General features: G+C 36.3%; 1 protein-coding gene across 1 annotated transcript in view; it reads left to right on the top strand.

Moving 5' to 3' along the window:
• Positions 1–4,717: 4,717 nt before the first annotated feature.
• The window catches only part of MALRD1 (MAM and LDL receptor class A domain containing 1), a 400,826-nt gene continuing 377,833 nt past the window's right edge, over positions 4,718–27,710 (top strand). The window contains exon 1 of the mRNA XM_014584241.1: positions 4,718–4,895. Within this exon, the coding sequence (XP_014439727.1) occupies positions 4,718–4,895 (178 nt within the window). The remainder of the gene's footprint in view (positions 4,896–27,710) is intronic.

Raw genomic sequence — 27,710 nt, 5'->3', positions numbered from 1 at the left:
CACATAACTAGCTGGCCCTCAAATATTGTATCTTTGCATGCTGCTTTACTCTCTTGTGCTTCTCTTCTCTCTTCTGCCCTTTCCTTCTTCCTGTTTTCTTTTTTCTTTTCTTCCTTTTTTATTTTCTGTCATCTTTCATCTCTTCCTTCCTTCCCTTCTCTCTTAAGGCAAAAAAACTTGAAATGAGCATTGACACGATATAGATACTTACTGGTGAGGGATGGCGGAATACCTTCCCACAGTGACACAAAATCGGAGCTTCAAAATCTAAAGGGTCTTTTATGATAATGCAAGATTTAGAAATGAAAAAGCAGCACTGTCCACAAGAAGTATAAAGCTTTTCTCTATTGGCATGTAAAAATTTCACATCTTCATTGCATTTATGTGCCTATGGCGAATAAAAGTTAAAATGATTGTCATCCCTTATCAATTTCATTCAGTTAGCAATTGAATTGCTTGAACAGCTATTACTGCCAAGAACTGGAGATACAATAGTGAAAATGTCATAATCCTGTTTTATCCTTTTTTTTTTTAAATTTTGCACTAATACAAACAAAAAGGTAGTGTAACAATAATATATTGAAGGAAAAACAAGTTACAAAGTAGATAAGATTTTTTAAAATCAGATACACATATTGCAATATTTTGCCACTTTTGCCTTTGAAATATGTTATTGTGTATATTTAAGATGAACAACATAATGTATAGGCTGCATAGAAATAATATGGTGAATACAGTGAAGCAAATGAACGAATCCATATCTCACGTAGTTACTCATTTTGTTTGCTTTCATGGCAAGGGCAGTTAAAATCTATTCATTTAGCATGAACCCCACAGAGAGTACAATTTTATTACCTATATCCCTCAAGTTTAACATGAGGTCTCTCCACTTACTTGCAATAGCCAGCATATGGAAAATACAGTCTATATATCTACTAATGGACAAATGGATAACGAAGCTGTGGCACATACATACAGTAGACTAGTAATCAACCTTACAAAATGAAGAAGAGTTGTCATTTGCTAGAACATGAAATAATCTAGGCTCAGAAAGTGAAAATATTGTATGATCTCACTTTGATACAAAAAAAAAAAATAAAACACAAAAAAAACCTGAAAAATCCCAAATGAAAGAGAACAAAATAATGATCACCAATGGTGGTGGAGGTGGTGGGGTGGGGGGAGAAGAAATGCTGAATGTAGATTATAGAACAAAAAGTAGTAGATATGGACAATGGACTAATCTGGAGACTTAATGTACAAGCTGCTTTGCTTGTTTATTCATTTTTCTATTTGTTTGCCAGAGGGCACATGCACTTGCTTGAGAAATAAAAAGAGAAAGTACCCTCCCCATTGGGGCTTGGTCATGCTGCAATCCTTTCTCTTCCATTTCTTCCTCATTTGGGGAGATTTGGGGCACGTGTGTACACACATGCACCTGGCATGTTTCTTAAGCCCAGGACTAGAACAATGAGGTCAGCCATGTGGGATCTAGCCATCTTATCCATCATGCCCTCGGCTCGGCCACTGCTTTATTCTTAAACTCTAGGGATGTAATCGAGTTTACGAGTGACCATACTGGACCTATAGATAAGACGAATGAATGGAGATGGTTGTTGATAGAACCTGGGAATAAAGCTTAGCTTGGGAAAATCAGCTAAGATTCCTTAGAGAAAATCTAAGCTGAAAAGTAAAAAATAATTCATATTAACTTGGCGAGTGCATTAGAAAGAGATCTCAGAGCTGGAGTTGAGAGATGGCATGTTAAAACTGCTGGCCTAGTAGTGGTTTAGCAAGGTTGTGGCTGAGAACGTCAGGGATGCTATAACAAACACTGAACCTCAATGGGTAAGTAACATTTATAAGCCACATTAAGAATCATGGCGTTTATATTGATTTCAGAGGGAAATTATGTAGGAGCAAGTTTGTACTTTAGAATGACCACTGCTTGAATAATGGAAAATGAATTGTAGATAGTAGAAACATCCAAAAATATGTACTCAGAAGAGGTGTTGCTGAGATGAGAATCGATGGAGTTTTCAACTAAAATATGTAATGTACGAGACTTGGAGATTGATACATAGAGGGGTAGGTGGAGTACAGAAACAGTTTATAGGTGTTCCAAACTTGGGTAGTTGTGTAGAAAAAGGTATCATCAATTGAAATACGGCTTGTGAGAGCAATAGCTAATTGGTTAGGTAGGAGATAGAATGATGGATTTAGTTTTGATTTAAGGAAAATATGCCAATTAGGATGTGTGTGGTATGCGTATGCTTGTGTGTGTGTGTGTGTACACTCTGAAAGGAGAAGTGCATAGCAGGACTGCAGATATATGTTGAGGAGACAAAAACAAATAGATAATATCTGAAATAATGGGAGCGAAAATAATGCTTAGGAAAAAAGGTGATCTGGGGCTGTCAGGTGGCATGGTGGTTAAGGCGCTAGACTCCCACATGGCTGACCATGGTTTGCGTCTTGGACCTGGTGACTTCTTTTCTCATTCTCTCTCTCTGTCTCTCTCTTTTATCAAATTAAGAATAAACATAAATAAAATTAAGTAAATAATTCTTTTTTTAAAAAAGTATGATCTGAGCAGAGTGGGGGATTTAATACGTAACTATGAGAAAAAAACATTTAAGAGACAAAGAGTAGACAAGGTTTAATTTTTGCAAAATAGAAAATAAGGAGAAGACTTATTTTTGAAAAAAGGAATGAAAGAGCAGTGAAGTGTTTTATGTGGAATGCTAATTAGTAGGGCAAAAGTTTGATCCCCCATTCCAAATGTTGAATGTCTCCATCTTAACCCAGCATGCACCCATTTTTCCCCCCTAAATACAGGGAGAACCTAATTTTCCAACATTTTAAAAATAATCAGATGCAATCTCTGTCCCTGACCTATGGTTCTTTCCATTCTCTACACTCAGATTGCTTCTTAGAGTCTCATGAGTATCTTTGTCTCTTACAGTGAGGTTGTAGGGATAATAGCACGTAGGTGAGGGCTGGATCCACAGTGCAGTGTTTAGGTGTAACTCAGTAGAAGCCAGATCCTACATGGCCTACAGAGGTTCAGGGGTTTGAGTCCCAGCCTAATGACTTCTCACTGAGCATGTAAGACCATGCGCAGAATCCTGATAGGATGGAGAATTAGAGGAAAAAGATTGCAGTGTGACCATGACCCATTGGGAGTGGGGCTTATCTTTCTCTTTCTGTCATGAGCACATACATCCTGTAGCATAAAAAAAGAATGCAGTTGAAAAGAGAATTGTAATATGCCTTTAAGAAATCAAATATAAAGAAATATTTGAATTTTCAATTCACAGAATTTTATTTCTATAATCATTTTATTTTTTTGAGAGGTTTTTGCTCTAGGGCGCGTGTGCTTGCCAGACAGACAGAGAGAGACAGAGAGACAGAAAGCGAGAAATCTTCCCCCAGGGGGGATGGCCACGCTGCAATCCCTTCTCCTCCATTCTCCTCTCGGGATCTTGGGCATGCATGCACACGTGCCCGGCGTGAGTTTAAGCCACCGGGTCCGGGACTCAAACCGCGATCGACTACGTGGGAGTCCAGCGACATAGCCCTTATGCTAACTGCTGGTCCCTATAATCATTTTTTTGAGAGTTTTTTTCTTTTTTCCATAGGGTGCGTGCACTCACTGGAGAAACAGAGACAAAGAGACAGAAAGCAAGAAATCAACACCCAGGGGAAATAGCCATACATTAATCCCTTCTCCATTCTTCTCTCGGGAGTTTGGCACGTATGCATGTGCACCCAGCATGGATTTCAAAGCTCTGGGTCTGGGACTCGAACTGCAGTTGACCTTGTGGGAACCAAGCAATGTAACCATTACACTATCTGCTAGTCTCCAAAATTTCTATAATTATTCACTTTTACAGAATTTTATTTTGTCTATGAAGTCTGTGTGGTCTCAGCTTTGATATACTGTTTGTTCTGAATATGCATCCTGAAATCCTGTGTCTTCCTTGTAAAAACAAATTTACATGTATTGACAGGCGAATCAGTACGCTACAGAAGGAATAACACTGGACTCCACACAGGGTATCTGAGTTCTAGTTTCCAACACCAACTTATGTCCCCAGACTTCTTGGGTTGCAGTGAAGTGATTTTGTAAAATAATAATATCCAGTATCCCTTCAATTTTTAAAGGTCCTTTATTAAGCCTGAAATATTTAAAGTGGTTTAATAACCATAGCAATCTTCTAAGTTACATGGATGTTAAATGAGTATAGAAATCAAGACAGAGCATTTCTATGTAATTTATGGTTTTATTGTGCATTTATGTGCCATCCCTCCGGGAGGTGATTTCTCACTGTCTCTCTCTCTCTGGAGAGGGCAAATGCCCTAGGGACAAAACCTCTTTTTTTTTTTTTTCTTTCAGGAGATAGCATGACCATAAAGCCTTAAATTGTTTAAACATGGTACACATAGGGCAATAAATATCCATGTTTAGCTAGAGAAAGAAATGTTGCAATTATTCAAGTTAAATATTTTCTAAAGACACTCCTCTGAAAGAGTAAATTAACTGGCTGGGGAGTCTTGGTAGAGTTGTAGGTAGTCACCAGTAGTGTCCAGTCATATGAGGCAAATCGGAAAAGCAGGACAGAGAAAAGAAGAAAAAAGTTTTTAAATATGGAATCACCTATGAGAGCTGCCTGATCTCTCACAGGCAATACCGAGAATGTTCTCTCTGGCCAGGATGTGGGTATTCTCAAAGAATGGAGCTTTTTGTCTCCTTTGTGTTTCCTGTGTTTTCAATTCTGTTCAGGGTCAGCCAGAAGCAGAAGTCTTTCCGTGCAGCAATGGGATCTCGCTGCCCCCTGACAACGTGTGTGACTTCACAGATCAGTGTGGGGACAACAGCGATGAACAGCAATGTAAGTGCCACTCTCCTTTCTCCCATTTCAGTTCTATGAGCATCTATTTTTTTAAAAAAAGAATTATTTATTTATTTGTATTTATCATCATTATTATTTTTCATCTGGATAGAAAGGGAGAGAGAGGCAAGTCACCAGGCCAAGAGCTTGACAACAGTCATCCATGTGAGAGTCCAACACCTTAACTACCATGCCACCTGCCAGCACCCCCAAGAGCATCTTAAACTAGGACCAGGAGATGTAGCTAGATATCTGGCTCTGTGTGCATTTTATTCATATGCTTTTAGTATAAATCAGAAACTAACATTTATTGTTTAATGAAGAAATAGGCCCCTACATAGAAATACTCTAAATAATATCAAATTGCTGACTTGAACTGGATGGAGTGTGTTTTAAGTCTGTTTATACTGTTTACAAACAAGGAGTGATAAGCAGAAATGTAATTTTTAATTTTTTTGTTAATGAAGCCAAATGCAAATAACTATTAACACAGCTATAAAATGCCCTGATGAAAATGACGAGCTTCAGTTTGAATTTGATTTAGAAGTCTTTGACACAAATTGTAGATGGGCTAGGTAAATTTTCCTTTCGTTGATAGGACACTGCCACCAAGCCAGATGATACCAGCTGCACATGTTGTACGAATCTGGCTTGTGTCCTTCATTTCCGGGGCTGTGAAAGAACAAAAGCTTTGGAGCATGTAGGGGGCATTGATTTGGGTCCATGATGAACCTTCTACTGATGGTGTGAGCTTCAACTTCCATTTTATTACAGGAGTTCATAAAGTGAGATAAGCTCTCACAAGTGGGAAATTGCTCACAGAAATAACAGTGATGAAGAAAAAGTTTACCAGGGGAGGACGTAGGTAATGACCTGTTTGTATCGGTCAGTTCTGTGGCACTGGGATATCTCAAAGGAACATTGCTTTTCAGCAGTGGAGTCTAGTGTCATTCTAAGACAAAATTACCTTTCACGAGAAAACATTTTCATACAATTACTATGGGTTCTTTTATTTTTGGCTCTTTGTAGCTATTGATTCAATTAATTATCTGAAGACAGTATCTTTTGTAATAGATCATTTTGCTCACACATAAACTTTTTATTCAGACAAAATAATATTTACAGAATTCTTTATGATCTGCTACTAAAATAAGGTATTCCTTGTTTTCCCTACTGTTTGTCGCACATTGACATCGCTACTCATTGTTATGTTAAAACAAGAAAACCGATTACTGAAAAAATCCTTTTCTGTCGAATGAAATAGCTAGTGTGTTTTCTCCTGTAGTTTAGGACAGCTATATGCTGTTAGTGCTTAGTAACTATTAAATACAAAGTGCCACCACGGACAAAGATTCATTTGTATTTGTCCAGTTTCCTCCGCCAGGCTAAACATGGCCATAGTGCCCCTTGCTCTGGACTGTCTGGGAAAACCCTTACAGATCCTCTGGGAGCAGCGAGGAGGAACCACTGGGCTGGGTTGACAAGAAGTGCAAAGTCCCCTTCATTATTAATCTCTAGGAAGCTTCTTTTAGCACTCTGGCTGTGATAGCATATAGGGTCCTGCTTCAGGGAAAAGGTTAATGTGAAAAAAGAGAAAGCCACTGAGTGGGAAAGGTCTCAGCTGTGTGAAAAATTCTAATAACTACTAGCCTTGGAGCAGGCACAGATCTGTCAAAGAATCAGATTTCATTTTAAATGTTACATTGGGAGGTCACCTTTTGGCTTTTCTGCTTTTCATTTTTATTCCTGAGTAGTTTTCACTTTGTTTTTTTTTTTTTTTTTAAATATGGATGATAACCTGTATATAAAACCGAGAATCACTGTAAAGTATGAATAACTTTTATATACCACACTAGGAGAAAAATGTTGTGAAAGAACAATAATGTTCAATTTCTCTTAAGAAAATTTGTGACACTAATCTTACAGATCAGATTTTGTGTGTGTGTGTGTGTGTGTGTGAGTGTGTGGAGAGGTTTTTGCTATCGGGTGGGTGCATTCACCAGAAAGACAGAGGGACAGAAAGCGAGAAATCACCCCCAATTCAGGGGATGGCCGTGCCGCAATCCCTTCTCCTCCATTCTCCTCTTGGGATCTTGGGCACTCATGCACGCACGCCCGGCGTGACTTTAAGCTGCTGGTCCTGGACTCGAACCATGGTCAACTACATGGGAGTTCAGCGATATAACCATTATGCCAACTGCTGGTCCCACAAATCAATATATATATTTTTTAAAGTCTAACTTTATAATGACATTAAAGTAGCCAGATTTCAGGGAAAAATATTAATTCATACACCCTTTCTCCCTTAATATCAGAATGGAATGACCTATTGGACTTTTTTATTTTTTAATGGTATAGCCGAAGTTGAATTTCAGATGTAACTGAGGCTATTAGATTTTTTTTTTTTTTTGAGAGGTTTTTCGCTATAGGGCTCGCCAGACAGACAGAGAGAGAGACATAGAGACAGAAAGCGAGAAATCACCCCCCAGGGGGGATGGTCACACCACAATCCCTTCTCCATTCTCCTCTCGGGATCTTGGGCACGCACGCACACGTGCCCGGCATGAGTTTTAAGCCACTGGCTCCAGGATGCGAACCGCGGTCGACTACATGGGAGTCCAGCGACATAGCCATTATGCTAACTGCTGGTTCCCTGAGGCTATTAGATTTTTGAAAATGTTCTTATTTTACCTGATGGACTTTGTCTTTTCTTTTAGATTTTTGCCATAGGGCAAATGTGCTCACCAGAGCTCGCCGGAGAGAGACAGAGAGGGGGAAAGAAGACTCACCCCTCAAGAGGGATGGCCATGTGCAGTCCCTTCTCCACCATTTTCCTCTTGAGATTTGGGGCATACATACACACACATCTGGTGTGATTTTCAAGCTGCTGGGTCTGGGACTCAGATTGAGAAGTTGGCCATGTGGAACCCAGCCACCTTAACCTCCATGCGACCTGTGGCCCAGATGGACTTCTTGTTCTTTTTCAGAATATGAGACGTAGTATTTTAACTCAGTGTATTTTTTTTTAACTATAGAGAAATGGAATCTTTAAAATGGAATAAATTCCATTTACACATGATATTATATAGTGAGAAAAAAATAATGTGTAGGTGTACTAGTTTGGATCTAGTGTTGACAAGAATTTCTCTTTATTAAAAATCTATTAACAGGGACCAGCAGTTGACGTCATGGCTATGTCGCTGGACTCCCACGTAGTCAACTGCGTTTCAAGTCCTGGACCTGGTGGCTTAAACTCACGCTGGGCGTGTGTGTGTGTGTGTGTGCCCAAGTTCCCGAGAAGAGAATGGAGGAGAAGGGATTGCGGTGTGGCCATCCCTCCTGGGGAGTGATTTCTCGCTTTCTGTCTCTCTGTCTCTCTGTCTGGCGAGCGCACACACCCTATAGCAAAAACCTCTCCAAAAAAAGAAAAAAAAAATCTATTAACAACCTTAGCCAGCAAAATATATTTTGGTATTGGTCTGTGTGTTTTTTAAAACCATTTTTCAATATTTCATGTCTATTATCTTGATGACCCATGTTCACTGGTCTTCCTCATTCTGTTTTATTATTTTTATTTTTGTAAATATTATTTTTGATTGACAAATTATAAATAATTATATACATTTATAGAGTACACAGTGAGGTTATTGACATGTGCATAGAATGTGGAATGATTAAATCAAGCAAATGAATACCTCTGTCACCTAACTTATGTATTTGTTTGTGATGAAACATTTGAAATTCATCTTTTTAGTTATTTTGAAATATTTATCACTGTATTACATAATCTACTGTACCCTCTAGTAAAATAGATCTCAAAACTCGTTTCTCCTATCTATCTGAAACTTTGTACCTTTTGACCAATAACCTCCCATTTGCTCCCCTATGTTCTCTGGCTTTGGTAACCAACATTCTATTCTAATTCAATGAGTTCATCTTTTTTATATTCCACATATAAGCAAGATCATTCAGTATTTCTTTTGGTGCTTCGCTTATTTTACTTAGCATGATGTCCTCCAGGTTCATCCATGTTGTCCCAAATGATAGAATTTTCTTCTCTTTTAAGACTAGAGAGTGTTCCATTGTGTATTGATACAGCATTTTCTTTATCCATGTATTAGCCGATGGACACAGGTTGATTCCATTATCTTGGCTGTTAATTACTTCTGTAATTAACACAGGAGTGCAGACATCCCTTCAACATTTTCAGTTCAATTCTTTTAGATATATACCCAGAAGTAGTGGACTTTTAGATTTTTTAGTCCCCTTCATACATTTTTTTTTTTCTATAGGGCACGTGCGCTCACCAGAAAGACAGAGAGAGACAGAGAGATAGAAAGTGAGAAATCATCCCCCCAAAGGGGATGGCCATGTCACAATCCCTTCTCCTCTTGGGTTCCTGGGCACATGTGCCTAGCATGAATTTAAGCCACCAGGTCCAGGACTTGAACCACAGTCAGCTACATGGGAGTTCAGTGACATAGCCATTACGCTAACTGCTGGTCCTCCCTTCATATCATTTTTCATAATGGCTATACTAATTTACATTCCTCCCAACAGTATACAAACATTCCCTTTTTCTACAGTCTCACTCCAATTTATCTTTCATCTTTTTAATAATAACCATTCTATCTAGTGTGAGTTGGTATCTCATAGTTGTTTTAATTTGCATTTCCTTAATGATTAATGATGCTGAATATTTTCTCATGTACCTGTTGGCCTATGTATGTCATCTCTTGTGAGATGATTATCCAGGCCCTTTGTCGATTATTTTTAAACCAGTTAATTTGTTTTCTGAGTACTGAATTGTTGGAGTTCTTTTTTTTTAGCAAATATTTTTTTCACATGTGGATTGCCTTTTCACTTTGTTGCTTCTATGCTGTAGGGATTCTTTTTAGTTTGATGCAAACCTATTTGTGTATTTCTGCTTTTGTTGGTTGTGATTTTGGGGTCATACTCAAAATATCAATGTCCAGGCCTAGTTTGGCAACTTTTCCTTTAAGTTTTTCTTCTAGTTATCTTATAGGTTTAACCTTAAGTCTCCCATCTCTTTTTGTATATGGTGTGAGATGGAGGTCAGCTTCTTTTTGTGCATGTGGATAACCAGTTTTTCCAATATCATTTATTAAAGAGACTATCCTCACCCCATTTTTTATCCTCTTTAAAAATAAATTAACCAAGCAGTGAAGGTACTTAACGAGAATAGGACAGTGTGGAATTGGGGGGGGGGTTTGAGGAGAAGAGAATAGAGAAAGATATCAAAAGAACAATAGAGAGGTAAGACGTTAGTGAGAAACAGATATGGCTTATTACCTGTTGGTGATGACATGTATAGTATTCTCAACTGGATTGGTCTGAGAAGTATTTCATGATGGGTAAAGTCTTTTTACAAGCAAAATGAGAAATAGTGATTGCCTGTTTTAAAAATTAATTAGAATAATAATAATAATGATTGGAAAAAACATAGAAAAGATATTGAATGATGAAGTGGGGAGATTAATGTCTATGTATTGACTGACATGCATGGCATTCCCTTTTGAAAAAGCAATGTAATACACTGTAAAGTTATATGTAACCCAATGTAATGTAAACAAGATTATGATGATAATAATAATAAAATTAAATTAAATTAACCATAAATAAGTGGACTTATTTCTAAACTTTTCATTTTATTCTATGGATTTATATATTTGTTTTTATGTCAGTATCATGTTGTTTTGATTATAATTGCTTTGTTAGATATAATTTTGAATACATAGAATGTGATGTCTCTAGCTTTGTTCATTTTATTCATGATCATTATGGCTACTTGAAGTCTTTCATAGTTCCATACAAATTTAAGTAATTGTTTTTATTTTCTATGTCTATGAAAAATGACATTAGAATTTTGATAAGAATTGCATTAAATATGTAGATTGCTTTGGGTAGTATGAACATTTTGACAATATTAATTCTTTTAATTTATTAACAGGTTATCTTTCACTTATTAGTATTTTTTTTAAATATCTTTTTATCAGGGCCAGCAGTTAGTGTAATGGCTATGTCGCTGCCTCCCATGTAGTTGACCGTGGTTCGAGTTTCGGATCCAGTGGCTTAAAAAGCTCACACCAGGCGCATGTGCGTACGTGCCCAAAATCCCGAGAGGAGAATGGAGGAGAAGGGATTGCGGTGTGGCCATCCCCCTGGGGGGTGATTTCTCACTTTCTGTCTCTCTATCTCTGTCTGTCTGGCGAGCCCTATAGCAAAAACCTCTCCAAAAAATTTTTCTTTTTATCAGTGTTTCATAATTTTTAGTATAAAGGTATATCACCTGTTGGGGTAAATTTATACCTAAGTATTATAACTAATTATTTTTCTTTTTTTTTTTTTTTGGCTGCTATTGCAAATGGAATTGTTTCTTAATTTACTTTTCAGATAGTGTCACAGTTCAGAGTAAGACTCAGGAGGCATCATCTGAAGAGATTAAGGAAAGTTTACTAAGCAAAAGCACCCTGAGGGTCTGAAGCTAGAGATGCTTCAGCCCACCTGTCAGAAAAGAAAAGGGTCATTTTTACAGAGAAACTGATTAAGCTATTCTGGGAGACTATGCATGACTGATACATAGAGGAGTTAGGCACAGAAGGATAAGTACATTCTGAACACATAGCATATCTTGTGGTTTTTGTTGTATCTTGGGTCTGACAACTTCCCAGTGCTTGTTTTAAATCATTTCATACTATTTTCTGGATCAGTGTGACTTTGCAGTAACTGGCATGTGGGTCCCTGCCAAGGCCAGGTCTATAGAGATCCTGCCTTGCTTCCTTGTCAAACCTGGAAGAACAGCAGGTGGTGCTCAGAAGAGCTTTTACTGAATGTGACCTTATACATGGTTTCTCACTAGATAGTATAGAAATGCTATGGGTTTTGTATGTTTATTTTGTATCCTGTAACTTTATTGATTTCTCTTATCAGTTCTAAACTGTTTTCTATGTATAACATCATGCCATCACCAAATAGAGATAATTTTACTTCTTCCTTCCTTAATAGAATGCCTTTGCTTGAGGTACACTGATAGGCATGCCCCCTCCAGGAATAAGACCCCCCTCCACCAGGGATCAGAGGTCCACCTCCCCCAGGGATGCTTTCACCAAGACCCTAGGATACTATTGACCCAACTCAGTCACTTTTTCCCTGCAGTGTGTCCTGTGAAGTTGTGTAGAGTTGTTTGTGAGCTTTCTGTCCCCACTTCTGCATTAAACATAGCTAATAATAAATACATAGAGAAATTAAAAAAAAATAGAATGCCTTTGATTTCTCTCTTGATAAATGCTCTTGCCAGGACTTCTAGTGCTATGTGGAAAAGAAGTACTGAGAATGAGCATCTTTGTCTTCTTTTTTTTTGGTCTTAGAGAATAAGCTTTCAATTTTTCATGTTGAGTATGATGTGACCTATGAGTTATTCATACATGACTTTTTTTTGGTTGAGGCATATTCCTTCTAAAGTTTTTATCATGAAAGGAATGAAATGTTTTTTGTCAAATGTTTTTTCTGCCTCTCTTAAAATGATCATATGTTTTTTATTCTTCATTTCATTAATATGGTGTATTAAATTTATCAATTCGTATATGTTGAACCATGTTGCCTCCCTGAAATAAACCCACTTGATCATGGTGAATGATTGTTATAATGTGTAATTGAATTCAGTGTGCCAATATTATGTTGAAAAGTTTTGAATTTATGCTTATTACGGATATTGGCCTGTAATTGGCTTTGATATCAGGTTTGAAGGTTTCATGAAGTGTGTATGGAAGTTTCTTTTACTTAAGTTTTCTTTGAGAAGTTTGAGAATAATTGGGATTTGTTCTATAAATATTGGGTAAAATTCAGCAGTGACTATGTCATAGGTCTGGTACTGGGTTTCATTTGATAGAAGACTTTTTTATTAGTGATTCAACCCTTTAACTCATCATCAATTTGTTTAGATTTTCTTTTTCTTTGTGATTCAGTTTTGTTAGGTTGTATGTGTCTAGGAATGTCCATTTCTTCTAGGTTATCTGACTTGCTGGTGTCATTGTTAATAATAGTTTTTTATGTGCTCCATGTTTCTGTATATACTGGGTAATTTCCCCTTCTTTTGTCTCAGGGTATGTTTAAAATGTCTTTGTTGATATCTTCTGTGACCCATTGGGTGATGGAGAGCATGCTGTCTAATTTCCACATACTTGCACATTTCTCAAGATTTATCTTATTGTTATTGATTTCTAGTTTTATGCCACTGTGATCCAAAAAGATACTTGATATGTTTTCAGTTATCTGAAAGGTAGGCTTGCTTTGTGCCTAACATAGAAGCTATGCTGGACAGTGTTCCATGTGTGCTTTAGAAGAATGTGTATTCTGGTGCTAGATGGGATGTTTCATGTAGCGTCTGTTAGGTCCATTTGGTCTAAAGGGTAATTCAAGTCCAGCGTTTCCCTATTGACTTTGTCTAGATGATATGTCCATTGTTGAATGTGGCATATTAAGGTCCCTGACTGTTACGGTGTTGCATTCCATCTGTCTTTCCAGATCATATAATAATTGCTCTCTGTATTTAGGTGCTCTGATGTCAGATGCATATATATTTACAATTATCATGCCCTTTTGGTAAATTTGCATCTTTATCATTACCTTTTTTGTCTCTTTTTCATAATTTTTGACTTAAAATCTGATATAAAGTTAGCTACCTCTACTTTCTTTTGGTTTCTATTGTGGAAATATTGCTTTTAGGCTCTGTGTGTCTTTATTAGTAAAGTGAGTCTCTTGAAGATAGCATATGTTTGGATTTTTTTTTCCATTTAACCACTCTCCGACTTTTGATAAGTGAATTTAATACACTCACATTCAAGGAAATTATTGGTAGGTAAGGTCTTGCTACTGCTGTTTTCTAATTTGTTTCTTGGCTGTTCTGTAGGTCCTTTGTTTCTTTCTCTTATGTTATTTTCCTTTTTGATTTGAGAGGTTTTGGTGGGTGGCATACTTTGACTCTTTTTTTAAATTTCGTGAAATTATGATAGGATTTTAATTTGTGGTTACCATGTGGCTTACATAAGACATCCTCTTCTTATAACTGTCTATTTTGAGCAGATAATAACTTTAATCACATGCAAAAACTCGACTCTTCTCCCACCCACCTTTTATGACTTTGAAGTCAAAATTTTCACTTTTTTTTTGAATTTGTATTACTTACCTATGGTTTCTAATAATTTTTCTTTTTTAACCTTTAAAGTAGGTGATGAAATTGTCTTTTACACCATCTTTACAGTGTTATAGTAGTCTTAGGATGACTATGTGTTACTTATATCATTAAAGGTTTTACTCTCATGTTTTTTGTTATTAATGAACAGTTTTTCATTTCAGCTTAAGAAACTCTTTTTAGTAATCACTGTACAGCAAGCCTGCCCAAAGGTGATACGTTTTGTTTGTCTGGGAAAGTTTATTTCTCTCTCATTTCTAAAGGAAAATTTTTCTGGGTAAAGTAGTCTTGTTGGTTTTATTTCCTTCAAAACTCTGAGTATATCGTCTTACTCTCCCCTGGCCTGTAGGTTTCTGCTGAACAATCTGCTGCTGGCTGTATTGGGACTCTCTTGAGTGGGATAGGTTTTGAATTTGTTGCTGCTTTCAGTATACTTTCTTTGACACTGATTTTTGACAGTTTGATTATGATGTGCCTTGGTGACTTCTTTAGGTTACATTTGATTTGTGATCTTAGCTTCTTATATTTGAGTGTTGTCTTTCTGCATTTTTAAAAATTTTTGTATAATTTTTCTGGGCCACTTTCATGATTTTCTTGCAAAAATCCTATTACATGATTATTTGTTCTCTTAACATTGTCCCATAATTGGCATAGGTATTCTTTTTTTAATGAATTCTATTTTTTTAAAAATTATCTATTGATTTATTGTATGAGAGAGAGAGAAGAGAGCAGAGAGAGCATCCCCAATAAGATCTTCATATTGATCCACCCCTAGATTTAGCCAGATTTACCCATGGATCATGGGTTGTGTGTGCCCTGTGTACTCAGGGAAACCTACTGACATGAACTTGAACCTTTCATATGTTTCAGCCTCCCAGAACATCACATTTTACTATTTCACTACCATTCTCTCCCTTCTTTAATTAATTAATTAATTAATTAATTATTAACTTTTCTGCCTTAATTAATTAATTAATTAATTAATTAATTAGTAACTTTTCTGCCTTGATAATTTTACATGTCTTATCTTTGAGCTTACTGATTCTTTATTCTACTTGAAAAAGTCTACTGTTCTAGCTTTCAAATGATTTTTTTTTTTTCAGTTTAGTTGTGGATTTTTATTGTTAGGATTTCTATTTCTTTATCTTTTTTTCTGTTGTTGCTATTTCTTCTCAGTTTGCTCATAGAATATTTTCCAGGTTTTATTTAATTTTGTACTTATGTTTTCTTTGAGCTTCCTGAACTTTTTTGTTGTTATTGCTATTTACAATCATTGTACATCTCTACAGCACAAATCCCCAAAACTAATGAATGGATTGAAAAGTTATGGCACATATACATTATGGATTACTACTTAGCCATAAGGTAAAATGAGACCCTGCCATTTGACTTAAAGTGGATGAATATAGAAGATTTAATGCAATGTGAACAAGCCAGTGTATGAAAGACAAACACTGTATATCCCTGAACTTCTTAAAGAAGTCCAGAAGTTAGTGTAATGGCTATGTCGCTGGAGTCCCACATAGTCGACCGCGGTTTGAGTCCCGGACCCAGTGGCTTAAAACTCACACCCGGCACATGTGCGTGCGTGCCCAAGATCCCGAGAGGAGAATGGAGGAGAAGGGATTGCGGCGTGGCCATCCCCCCTTGATTTGAACCATGGTAAACCACATGGGAGTTCAGCAACATGGCCATTACTCCAACTGCTAGTCCCGCCAACATGCCTCTTAAACCTACTTTTCTTTTTTACTTTTTATTTATTTATATTTATAATACCAGAGCCATTATACTAAGTACAGAAATAGTCTAGCTTCTCTCATAGCAATTGCTCAAAATTACTTGATGTACAAAGACTTTGCTTATTATTTAATAGTAAAGAGAGAAGCAATAGTTTTATTGCAATCATTTAGATATAAATCAATAAGACTATTATAAAATGTATTATTACTATTATTGTATTGTGGATATATATCCCATACAAGGAATCCCTATCACTGAATAATTGAGTTAATTAAAATGTCAGAAAACAATTATTTTTAAATATTGTTGCATACCTAAATTTAGTTTTGAAATTATCTGTTCCATACATTTTTTTAAAAGAATTATTTATTAAACTTTATTTGTTATTATGATTATTTCTTAATTTGGCCAGAGACAGTGAGAGAGAGAGAGAGAGAGAGAAAGAGAGAGAGAGATAGAAAGTGAGAAAGCAAGCTGCCAGGTCTGGGACTCAAACCATGGTCAGCCATGTGGGAGTCCAGCACCTTAACCATCATGCCACCTGCTGGCCCCCCATACATTTATTTTTAAAGTCAAATTTATGGTGATTCACAAAAGAAAAATATTGGGTCATCAGAAAGGACATGATATATGTCATGACTTTTTAGATGACCTAATATATTGTTAATCTGCCATTATTTTAGTACTGTTATATGGGGTAGGAAACTTTTATTTAATTTTTTGTTTTGTTGTGTTTCATGTTTGTTTTCTTTCATTTTGTTTTGTTTTCCTTTTTAGTTTTTGCTATAGGGCATGGACACTCACTGGAAAGAGACAGAGAGAGAAAGAGATAGAAAGTGAGAAATCATGCTACAGTGATGACCATGCTACAATTCCTTCTCCTTCATTCTCTTTTCTGGATTTTGGGCATGCACACACACATATTCAGCATGTTTTTCAAGTTGCCTGGTCTGGGACTTGAACTGCAAAATCAGCCATGTGGGATCTAGTTGCTTAACCACCATGCCACCAGCTAGCCTATAATGTATTTTTTAAAAGTTATTTATGGCACCAGCACGCGTTATAGTGGTTAAGCACTAGACTCCCACATGGTTGACTGGGGCTTGAGACCTGGATCAAGTGACTTGAAACTCACTCTGGGCACATGTGTGTACATGCCCAGAATCCTGAGAGGAGAATGGAGGAGAGGGTATTGTGGTAGGGCTATCCCCCCAGGTGGTGGTTTCTCACTTCCTCTCTCTCTTTCTCTCTCTGTGTCCCCAGTGAGTACACATGCCATATAGCAAGCGTCTCTCTCTTAAAATAATTATTTATTTTTATCTAAATGAGAAAGGCAGAGAGAGACAGACTGACAGCATCCCTGATAGGCTATTGATACCATGATCCAGTCCTAGCCTCGCCCAGCCCCAGATTGTAGGTATGCATGTGCCCTGCACATTAAGGGAGGTCTCCAGATGGGAACTGACAAGCCTTCCTCGTGAGTCTGCCTTGCAGAGTGTTGCATTTTAGTGCCATGCCAGACTCTGGCCCTGGGAATAGGAATCTATTTTTACATGTATTATATGATGGGATATATTGTAAAGTTTTGTGGTTTTACCTATTTTCTGTTTTGAATTTAGGAATAACAATTTTCAACATTTACTTACCTCATATAAGTTTAAACTTTTATCTCAAACATATGGAAATAACCTTCAAAGTACATTCTCAAAAGCTGAGCGGTAAAAGTATTTAACTAGATGAATTAAGTATATACTTTAATAGGATGACATACGCATGCTGACCGTGTGTGTATGTCCACCCAAAATCCCAGGAGAGTGAAGAAGGGATTGTGGTGTGGCCATCCCCCCGAGGGGTTCATTTCTCACTTTCCCTCATGCTGTCTTTTTCTGTGTCACTGGAGAGTGTATGCATGGGCCCTGTAGAAATAAACTTGAAAAAAAAAATAGGATGACATAAAGGCTACTTTCAAAAGTTATTTTCTCAATGAAGTATTTATAGCTAAAGCATTAATAGAGAGAAATGTGATATTTCAAGTATATTTATATATTTATACTACTACTACTTTGGATGCTAAATGTTTTATATGCTTTGTCAGAACACAACTTAATCCTATTAATAGTAGCAATATGTCTCAGTCAGTTCAATGCTCTATCACAAATACTATAGACTGGGGTCTTAAACAGCAAATGGCTATTTTTTTTTTTTTTTTTTTTTTTACTTTATCCACATATGGAAGAGAGATGATCTTTCTTAATCTCTTTTCATATAAGGGTACTAATGCCATCATGAAGGTTCTATTCTCATGACTCAATTACCTCCCAAAGGCTCTACTTCCAAATACCATCTCATTGAGGATTAGAACTTCAGTATATGAATGTATCCATATGTGGTCGTGCAGTAGTAATGCAATGTTCTGCAATGGTGAAAGCCATATGGAAGATCAGGGTTCTGTTCCCAGATTGATCTGAACTCACTAGGCATGTGTACATATCCATGACTATGACCGACTAAAAAGCTTAGGTGTAGGGGAGTTATCATGGTATGAAACCCTGTTCAGTATGCCTCTCTCTCTTTCTCTTATAAAAGAGACAAATAAACTTAAACAAATCTAATAATAAATATGTAGAGCCTCCTTGAAAAACTAGAAAAAAATCTCAATATACAGAAAAATACTTATGACTATGCTTCTTAATGGAATGCTTCAGTAATGTAAAAAAGGTACATTTTCATGGATTCAATTTAGATTTAATTCCATTCTAATGAAAAATATAAATAGGATAAACTTTGGAAGAGAATAAAATGTCTGCAAGAAAAATAAGCAACAATAGCTAGAAAGGAAGAAAAGATACAGATTAATAAGGGAAAGCAGTTTCATAAATAGATTTATAATAGTATACCACATAAACTCTATTAACATAAACATTTATTATTAAGACAAAATATGATTGTTAGAAATATTAAGTATATCTGTATTATATTTAATAAATAATGATGACATTTCAAATTGGTTGGAGAAGTATGATAGTTAATAATAATTTCAGTTAATCTGTGTATAATACTTATTATGCCAAGCACTATTAAGCAATTTATATGCAGTATCTCATTTAATCTTTTTTCTTGATGAATATATAATTTTTTATTTTCCATTTATTTATTTATTTTTATATTACAAACATTTACTTTGCATATCAAAAAATTTTTGCTTATACTCCATTGTTCTTGACAGTTAATAAGCAACCTTCAAAATTTCAGAATACTGAATTTTAAAGATAATGTTCAAAATATTTCTTATAATTTTATATAATTTTGTTTGTGACTCTAGAACAACATGGTTTTAAATATTTTTGAGAAAATATTTACATGTCAACTACTCAATTGTTGAAAAGCAAACACGAGTCACACATAAACCTTCTCAATTCAGCCCTGCATACCAAGCATTCTGTGATAAACCATCTGCTGGCAAAGGTCAGTCTCTTTTTCTTCCTTCAAAGTCTTCTCAAGATAATCCGCTGGTGTGGTTAGAACAACATGGTTTTAAATATTTTTGAGAAAATATTTACATGTCAACTACTCAATTGTTGAAAAGCAAACACGAGTCACACATAAACCTTCTCAATTCAGCCCTGCATACCAAGCATTCTGTGATAAACCATCTGCTGGCAAAGGTCAGTCTCTTTTTCTTCCTTCAAAGTCTTCTCAAGATAATCCGCTGGTGTGGTTACTCTTTTTGCAATCTCTACTGATTACAATGCTGGGATTGGAAAAGTCCAGGTTATTTCATGTTATAAATTCTTTCATATATCTTCTCTAATCCTCTCTGCCAGGCAGAACTATTTATGGTGCCAGGCCATCTTTCTAAGAGCTTCTGTTGGCTTACTTGAGATCCACTTTAGTTCCATAGTTTTCTGATTAATCTTCAGGTATGCCATTCCAGTCAAACTCCTGTCCAATAATGTTTCCAATTTCTGATTCAATGCAATAAGCATTATTGGACTTATGCAAATAACCCTTCTGCCACAAAATAAGAATACTCTCAAGTAATTCCAATTCAAGAGGGGTCAGGAAGGAAGAAAAGTTTATGTTTCCATTTAAAGAAACAAACAGGAAAAATATTTAAATAAATTTCTGACCCTATCAACAATTCAAAAGAAAGTAAAATGTTTAAATAGGGAAAACAAAGCATAGTAAAAAAAAAAAGAAATCAGTGGGACCAGCAGTTAGCATAATGGCTATGTCCTGGACTCCCATGTAGTTGGCTGCAGTTTGCGTCCCGGACCCGGTGGCTTAAAACTTATGCCAGGCGCGTGCGCATGCGTGCCCAAAATCCTGATAGGAGAATGGAGGAGAAGGGATTGTAGCGTGGCCATTCCCCTGGGGAGTGATTTCTCACTTTCTATCTGTCTCTCTCTCTGTCTGGTGAGCGCACATGCCCTATAGCAAAAACCTCTTAAAAAAAAATCAGTAATGTTTTATTCAAAAGTCCTAAAATTCTATTTCATGATTTCAGTCTTAGGTTCAAACACTCTTCTGTTGAATATGCAGTGTTACTGTGGTCCAATCTTTATGTTTAAACACTGGAAGTTAACATTCAATGTTATTATTGATGTTTCTTGTCCCTAGCATTAAATTGGTCATTCTCTTGGTTGCCTTTTGTTCTCTAATTTCTTTATGTGTCTTTAGTTTTCCTGGTAGAATACTCCTTTTTAGAACTTTTTGAGGAGTGGGTCTGCTATTGGCAAATTCTTTCAGTTCTTGTTTATCAGAGAATGTTTTTATCCTTTCTTTCCATTTGAAAGATAATTTTGCCAGGTATAGTGTTCTTGGTTGAAACTGTTTTTTACTTAATGCTTTGAATATATTTTCCCATTCTTTCCTTGCTTGCATTGTTTCTGATGAGTGGTCTGAGGTTAACCTGATTGGATAATCTTTATAAGTAACCTGACATTTCTCTCTTGCCAATTTTAATATCTTGTCTTTATCTGTAGATTTGGCCAGTCTGGAGAAGTGCCTTGGAGAAGATCTTCTAGGGTTGATTCTATTAGGGGTCCTTTGTATGTCTTGGGTCTAGATATTTTGAAAGTCTCTAGATTTGGAAAGTTTTCTTCCAAGATTTCATGGAATAGATTATCAATACCCTTATTAGTTTCCTCACCTTCTGGGATACCGATCATCCAGATGTTTGGGTGTTTAATGCTGTCTAGTATTTCTCATATAGTATTCTCATTTTGGGAGGTTATTTTCACAGTGTTTTCTTTTTTTATTGTTTTTCTATATCCGAAGTTTTGCCTTCAACATCGGAGATTCAATTTTCTGCATGGACTAATCTGCTTTTAATACTTTGGAGGGAGGTTTTGATTTCCTGAATGGCATCCTTCATCTCTAATAGCTCCATTTGATTCTTTTTTATGGTATGTATTTCCTCTTTCAGCTCATGGAAGAACTTCAACATCTCCAGGAACTCGTTGTCTCTTTTTCTCCTGCATCTTCTGGAGTTCATTATCTCTCAGCTCTTGCATCTTGTTTAGTTTTGTCATTATGAATGTTCTCAATTCTCTATCAGACATTTCCTTGAGATCTACTATACTATTGTGGATGATGAGGGATTGTTCTTTTCTCTTAGGGGAGAGTTATTTTCTTGATTTCTCATGTTTCTTGTGCCTCTGTCGTTGTTTCTGGTCATTCTGTGACAAAATCTATCCTCCGCTGTACTTTGCAATGTGATATCCACAGAAAGGTTAGGAGCTCAGATTTATAAAAAGAAATGTTTTCATTAAAGTAGGAAGTTCAATAAACTATGAGGATTTCAATGACTCTAACAGTATTCAGATGCTTGGCTCCTGTGCAACTAGGCCTATCTAGACAGTCAGTGTGTGGAGAGTGAAGCTTAGAGTGGGAAAGTAAGAGTAAAAAAATAAGGAAAAAGGAAAAAACAAACTAGAAAAATACTACCAACAAAGAGGAAAAAAATTTTTTTACACATAAAAAATGAAACGCTACATGCCAACACACCAGGACATACCTCAGCTTTAAAATGGCTTCTGTAATTAGCAAGTGAAAGAAAAGGCCCACAGTGTGAAGAAGTGGTTGAAAATTAAAAAAAAAAATTAAGAGAAAGAGGGTGAGAGACAGACAGCCAGAGACAGGGAGAAGACAGAGGTTGTCCTCCCTTGTCTGAGTATTTCAGGAGTCCAGGAGATGGAGTTCAGAGCATAGCTTCCCTTAACACGCCAGGACACACCTCAGCTTTAAAATGGCTTTTTGTCTGAGTCTCACTTAATCTTCAAATATTAAAATAGTTGGATCATTGTTTTTATTTGATAGCTCAGAAAAATAAGGCTCAGATTAAGTAAAATGAAGTGCTAACAAAGGAACATATGGCTATTCAGTGAAAGAGCTAGAATTTGTAACCCATTCCTCTGTATTCTAGAATCCTTGGTACTAACCACCATGTAATACTGACTGTATTTATGTTTATACAACAAAAGAAAAAGAGTCAATTTTCTAAAATAAATTTCTTCTCTTCTTCATAGAACAAAAATACCTAAAGATAAAATGCTAAATGTTAAAAATGAAGCCATAGTTTTATCGTTCCTGACAATCAGCTTTGTTTTTTTCTGACAGTTTTGAAAAGTCAGAGGAACTTTCTTTTTGCTTTGATGTATAATAAATCCTCAAAAGAATTTTGCTGCACAATGGTGAGGCATTCACTCCTATTGGAACAGAAAAGGTCTTTAATATGTTAAATAATAAGAAAATAAAACAGTAAATTAGAATATTTAAAAGAAAAGCTTCAGTGCATCAAAAACATCACAAATGAAATGAAAGAGAAACAAATATGCTGTGTCTGACAAAGAAGTCATTATCCGGTGAATAAAAGAAAGGTAAGATGCCTTCTCACAGAAATGTGGATTGAAGTTCCCAAAAGGCAATTAACAAACAAACAAAAAGAAATAGCTACATTTGATAAAGTGAGCAGCATCACCATTAATCATTAATCATAGTGGGAAACAAAAAGATGCCAACATTTAAAAAATTAATGATATATGGATTTTAAAATATCCATTGCTGGGAAGTATATGAGAAAAGGAACAATTTTATATTGCAGACAGGATTATTATAAACTTACATGTTTTTGAATAGTACTTTTATATATACATAAAGATTTTTAAAGTGGTTATGCCCTCAGATTATTCATTTCACTCACAGGAGATAATTCTAAGAAACAATTAGAATTCATGCAAAATATCTTACAACATTGTTCAATATGGTAGAAATTGGAAATGACCTGATTTTAGGATAGTAGATAACTGTTTAAATTATGACACATCTGTGAATCCATCTGTCATCATTTTCAATGCTGTTTTAAAAACAAAAATATTCGTTGTATAAAATCATGACTGCCCATCAATGTATGTGCTTAAAAATATAGTATGGCATTGCATGTAAATACTACCTGAAATGATCTCTTACGTGTTGAGGTTACACATAACTTTTCTTGTTTGTGTAACTTTATGTTGTCAACTTTTTAAAAATAGCATGTATTGCTTTTACAATCAGAATAAACTTCCACTTTAAAGTGATCTAGTTAAGGGGCTTCCTATTAGCTATTTTTTTTTTCCTAGAAATTAGAGCTATATAATATTAGGCATGTTGACCACATAGCATGATTCTTTTATGCTATTTATCTTTTCTTTTTTAAAAAACTCGTAAAAAGTGGGTTTTTTTGGGGGGAGGGTTGCAGAGGTTATTTTGTAATCAGTGTAAGAAAACTGAGTAAATTGGTCCAGCCACTGTGGAGAACAATTTGGATATTCCTCAAAAATCTACAAACAGAATTACCATATGATCCAGCAATCCCACTCCTTGGTATCCACCCAAAGGACTGAAGAATACTTAATCAGAAAAGTGCTTGCATATCAATGTTTTTGTGGCACTATTCACAATTGCTAAGTCATAGAAACAACCCAAATTCCCACAAACAGATGAATGGATAGAAAAACTGTGGCACATATACTCAATGGAATACTATTCAGCCATAGAAAAACAACAAAATCCTGGCTTTTGACAGGAAGTAGATGAATATGGAAGATTTACTGCTGAGTGAAGCAAGCCAGGCTATGAAGGAGAGGTATTGTATGTCCCCACTTAATATACACCGAGTGTCTGCACTCTATGACTGAAACTAATTGACTAAAGGATATAAAAATACAATATATAGATGTAAATACCAGATATAGTGTATATAAAAGAGGAGGGTCTGAGGAAGGATATTTAGAGGAAAAATAGGGAGGCAAAGCATTAATGGCACAAAGAAATGTGGTATTATCTGTAGAAGATATTTTGTAGCTTTATTAACTGTACTAAGGAGAAATTTCACCTGTTTAAATATCCATTTTGTAAGCCAAATAATAATGTGATTGAATATATAAAAGAAAATGAAATGAAAAAAAAAACTAAAAAAAGAAAACTGAGAATCTGCAAGACAAGTAATATGTCAGTTTTATTAGGAAAAGTAGACAATATTAACAAGAAAAACGGTCTTTTGGCAGAGGTAAATTCTTGCATTATTCAGTCGCATCCTCATTCAGGGCCTTGCACTCTCCCTTCTCCAGCACGACTGTCCACCTGGGGGTCAATAATGCAGTTTTCTTATTTTGTGTTGGAGCAGAGTATCTGGGTGCCTGTGTGTGTGTGTGTGTGTGTGTGTGTGTGTGTGGGTGTGTGTATCAGTATTTGTGTGTATACGTGTGCACACCTGCTCCCACCAGCATCCATAGCTGCTCTGTTTCGGTGAGCCTCCTGCTTGACACACTGGTTGTCACGGGTGGACCTCGTCTCTCAGCAGTGAGGAGAGCTTCTGTGGCGCCTCTGTGCTGCTTTCCTTTGAAAACAGCTCATCCAAAGCTTTTGGCTTTTTTTCCTGCTGCTCCTTGACACTGATCTCATAGTTGGTTGGTCATCATATGAGGCTAACCACGGTTCCTTTTCAAGGGGGTCCTGGAAGTCAGATCATTTTTTCTGGCTTTCCCTGCCTCCCTCCAATTTGCCACCTGTGAGGTTGTTCCCTTCTCTGTCTTCTTTTCCTCTTGGACACCTTCCCCTTCTCCAGCCTTCCAGTGAGGTTGCTGAGCTCCCCCACTGTGATTTTGCCACATCAAATCTCATGATATTACGTCTATGCCCTGTGAAATTTGGACTTCCTTTTAGCTATTTATGAATCATTTTTTGGTAAAATTGAACAATATCTCTTTCTCTTTCCATTCCAGTATATAGTTCTACCTTTTTAGACACAATGACCAAAGAGAAGTTATGTGCTAACAGGTGAAGAAAAGAAAACCTAGTTTAAAAATTAAAAATTATAGCTGATCCTATAGCTTAGTGGTTTAGGGATCCAGATCCCATATGGCTGACAGTGGTTCGAACCCTGGCCCTAATGACTTGAAAAGCATGCTGGTTACTTGTCCGTGTGTGTGCAGAATCCTGACAGGTGGAGGAATGGAAGAAAAGGATTGCAGCATGACTTCACTGCATTAGCAAGTTTGCTCTCTCTCTGTCTCTCTCTTTGTCTTTGTGTCTTGCTCTCTCAAACGCATGTACCCTCTAGCAATTAAAAAAAAAGTAAACTATTTCAAAATTTGTCACCAAATTGTTGTACCCTGAAGATTTTGAGGTTTTGACAAAAACTGGCCTGTACATTGTGCAGGAAGAATGTGACATTTTCTCTGTAAGTTCGTATGGAAGGAGTCAGAACCCTGGAAGGAGAGTTAGTACAGTTGTGCCTTGGTATCTGCAGGGGATCGGTTCCTGAACCCTGTGTGGGTACCACAATCTGCAGATGCTGTTTCTTATATAAGTCGAAGTAGTCTTTGCAAGTAATCTAGGGGCATCCTCCATACACTTTAAATTATCTTTATATTACTATGATGCATAATACAATGTAAATGCTATCTAAATAGTTTTTTTTTAAAGTATTTATTCCATTTGTTATTATTATTATTATTATTTTAAATTTGACCAGAGAGACACACAGAGAGAAAAGGGAAAAGTGAGAAAGTAAGTTGCCAGATCCGGAACTGGAACCATGGTTGGCCATGTGGGAATCTAGCATCTTTAACCATCACGCCACCTGCCAGCCCCCTAAATAGTTCTTACACCGTATTGTTTAGGGCATAATAAAAAGAAAAATATGTCCATAAATGTTTAATACAGATACAGCCACCACAGGCCTGTCTACAACATAGTACATGTCTACAACAACAGCACACTTTTCATCCATAAGAAGTAGACTCCATGGGTGCAGAATTGATGATATGGACCAACTGCAAATACAGACCAGCTGTGATTTCCATGCACATGTGAGAGCATGGTGAGGATGGAAAGAAACTAGAGAAAGGACTGTTTAAAAATGAGCTCTGCATGACTGTCTTATTTGATGAGAAGACTAAAGATCTATGTTTGATTGTTTTTCTGGTAATGGAACTAAATCTGCAAGTTCTTCCAGATGTCACAGGCATGAATGTGGAGAAGTGGTACTGGGAAGTCACAGCACAGACCCTGCCCCTGTGTTTGCATTGGGGATTGAAAACTGAATCTATGAGAAATCATATTTTTAACTTTTTTTTTTTTTTTGAGAGGTTTTTTGCTACAGGGCGTGTGCGCTCGCCAGACAGACAGAGAGAGACAGAGAGAGAGAAAGCGAGAAATCACCCCCCAGGGGGTTATGGCCACGCCACAATCCCTTCTCCTCCATTCTTCTCTCAGGATGTTGGGCACGCACGCACATGCACCTGGCATGAATGTAAGCCACCGGATCCGGGACTTGAACCGTGGTCAGCTACATGGGAGTCCAGTGACATAGCCATTATGCTAACTGCTGGCCCCCATATTTTTAATTCTGAAAGATGGGTTTTAGGTCCTAATTTTTAGACAGATCTAGGAAAATCTCCATTTTTCTCAGGTTAGGTAAAATTTTCTATTTGCCTTTAGAAAGGAATAGTTTCTTATTCCTGGGTTCCAATTTATTTTTCATTTTGTTTTTTAAATTACATTTTAAAAAAGAATTATTTATTTAATTTTGATTACTTTAAAATTTGTTACAGGGCATATGTGTTCACCAGAAAAAGAAATAGGATGAGAGCAAGCTGCCAGGTTCAGGAATCAAATGAGTTCAGGCATGTAAGAATCCAGTGCCTTGACCGCCATGTTATCTGCTGGCCCCTCAACTGGTTCCAGTTTTTTTTTTTTTTTTTTTTATTTTATTATCATCATAATCTTCTTTCTATTACACTAGATTACATATAACTTTACATTGACTTCCATTGCTTTTTTCAAAAGGGAATGCCATGCATGTCAGTCAATACAGAGATATCAATCTCCCCGCTTTATCATTCAATATCTTTTCCATGCTTTTCCCAATAATTATTATTATAATTTTTTTAGACAGTCAATCACTATTTCTCGTTTTGCTTATTAAAAAGACTTCACCCATCATGAAATATTTCCCAGACCAGTTCAGTTGAGAATACTATACATGTCATCATCAACAGGTAATAAACCATATCTATTTCTCATTAACATCCTGCCTCTCTATTGTTCACTGCTGTCTTTATCCTCTTCTCTCTCCTTTTTTTTTTTTTTATACTTTGTTTTTTATTATAAATTTTTTTTTCTCATCCCAACACACATATGAATTTTCCATCCAAAATACACTGTGCATTGGCTCAATCGAGCACATCAACATATATGTTCTCAGCAAATGATTTCCCAATTTTTGTGTCCTGCATACCTTGCCTTTTGTTTTGCCATCCCAGATTCCCCATCCCCACCCTCTGCCATGTCCCATCTTCCTCCTCCATTGTCCCTAA

The sequence above is a fragment of the Tupaia chinensis genome, unplaced genomic scaffold, assembly GCF_000334495.1.
Source record: "Tupaia chinensis unplaced genomic scaffold, TupChi_1.0 Scaffold146079_1, whole genome shotgun sequence".
Classification (NCBI taxonomy): domain Eukaryota; kingdom Metazoa; phylum Chordata; class Mammalia; order Scandentia; family Tupaiidae; genus Tupaia; species Tupaia belangeri.
This window is presented reverse-complemented; position numbering and strand designations above follow the sequence as displayed.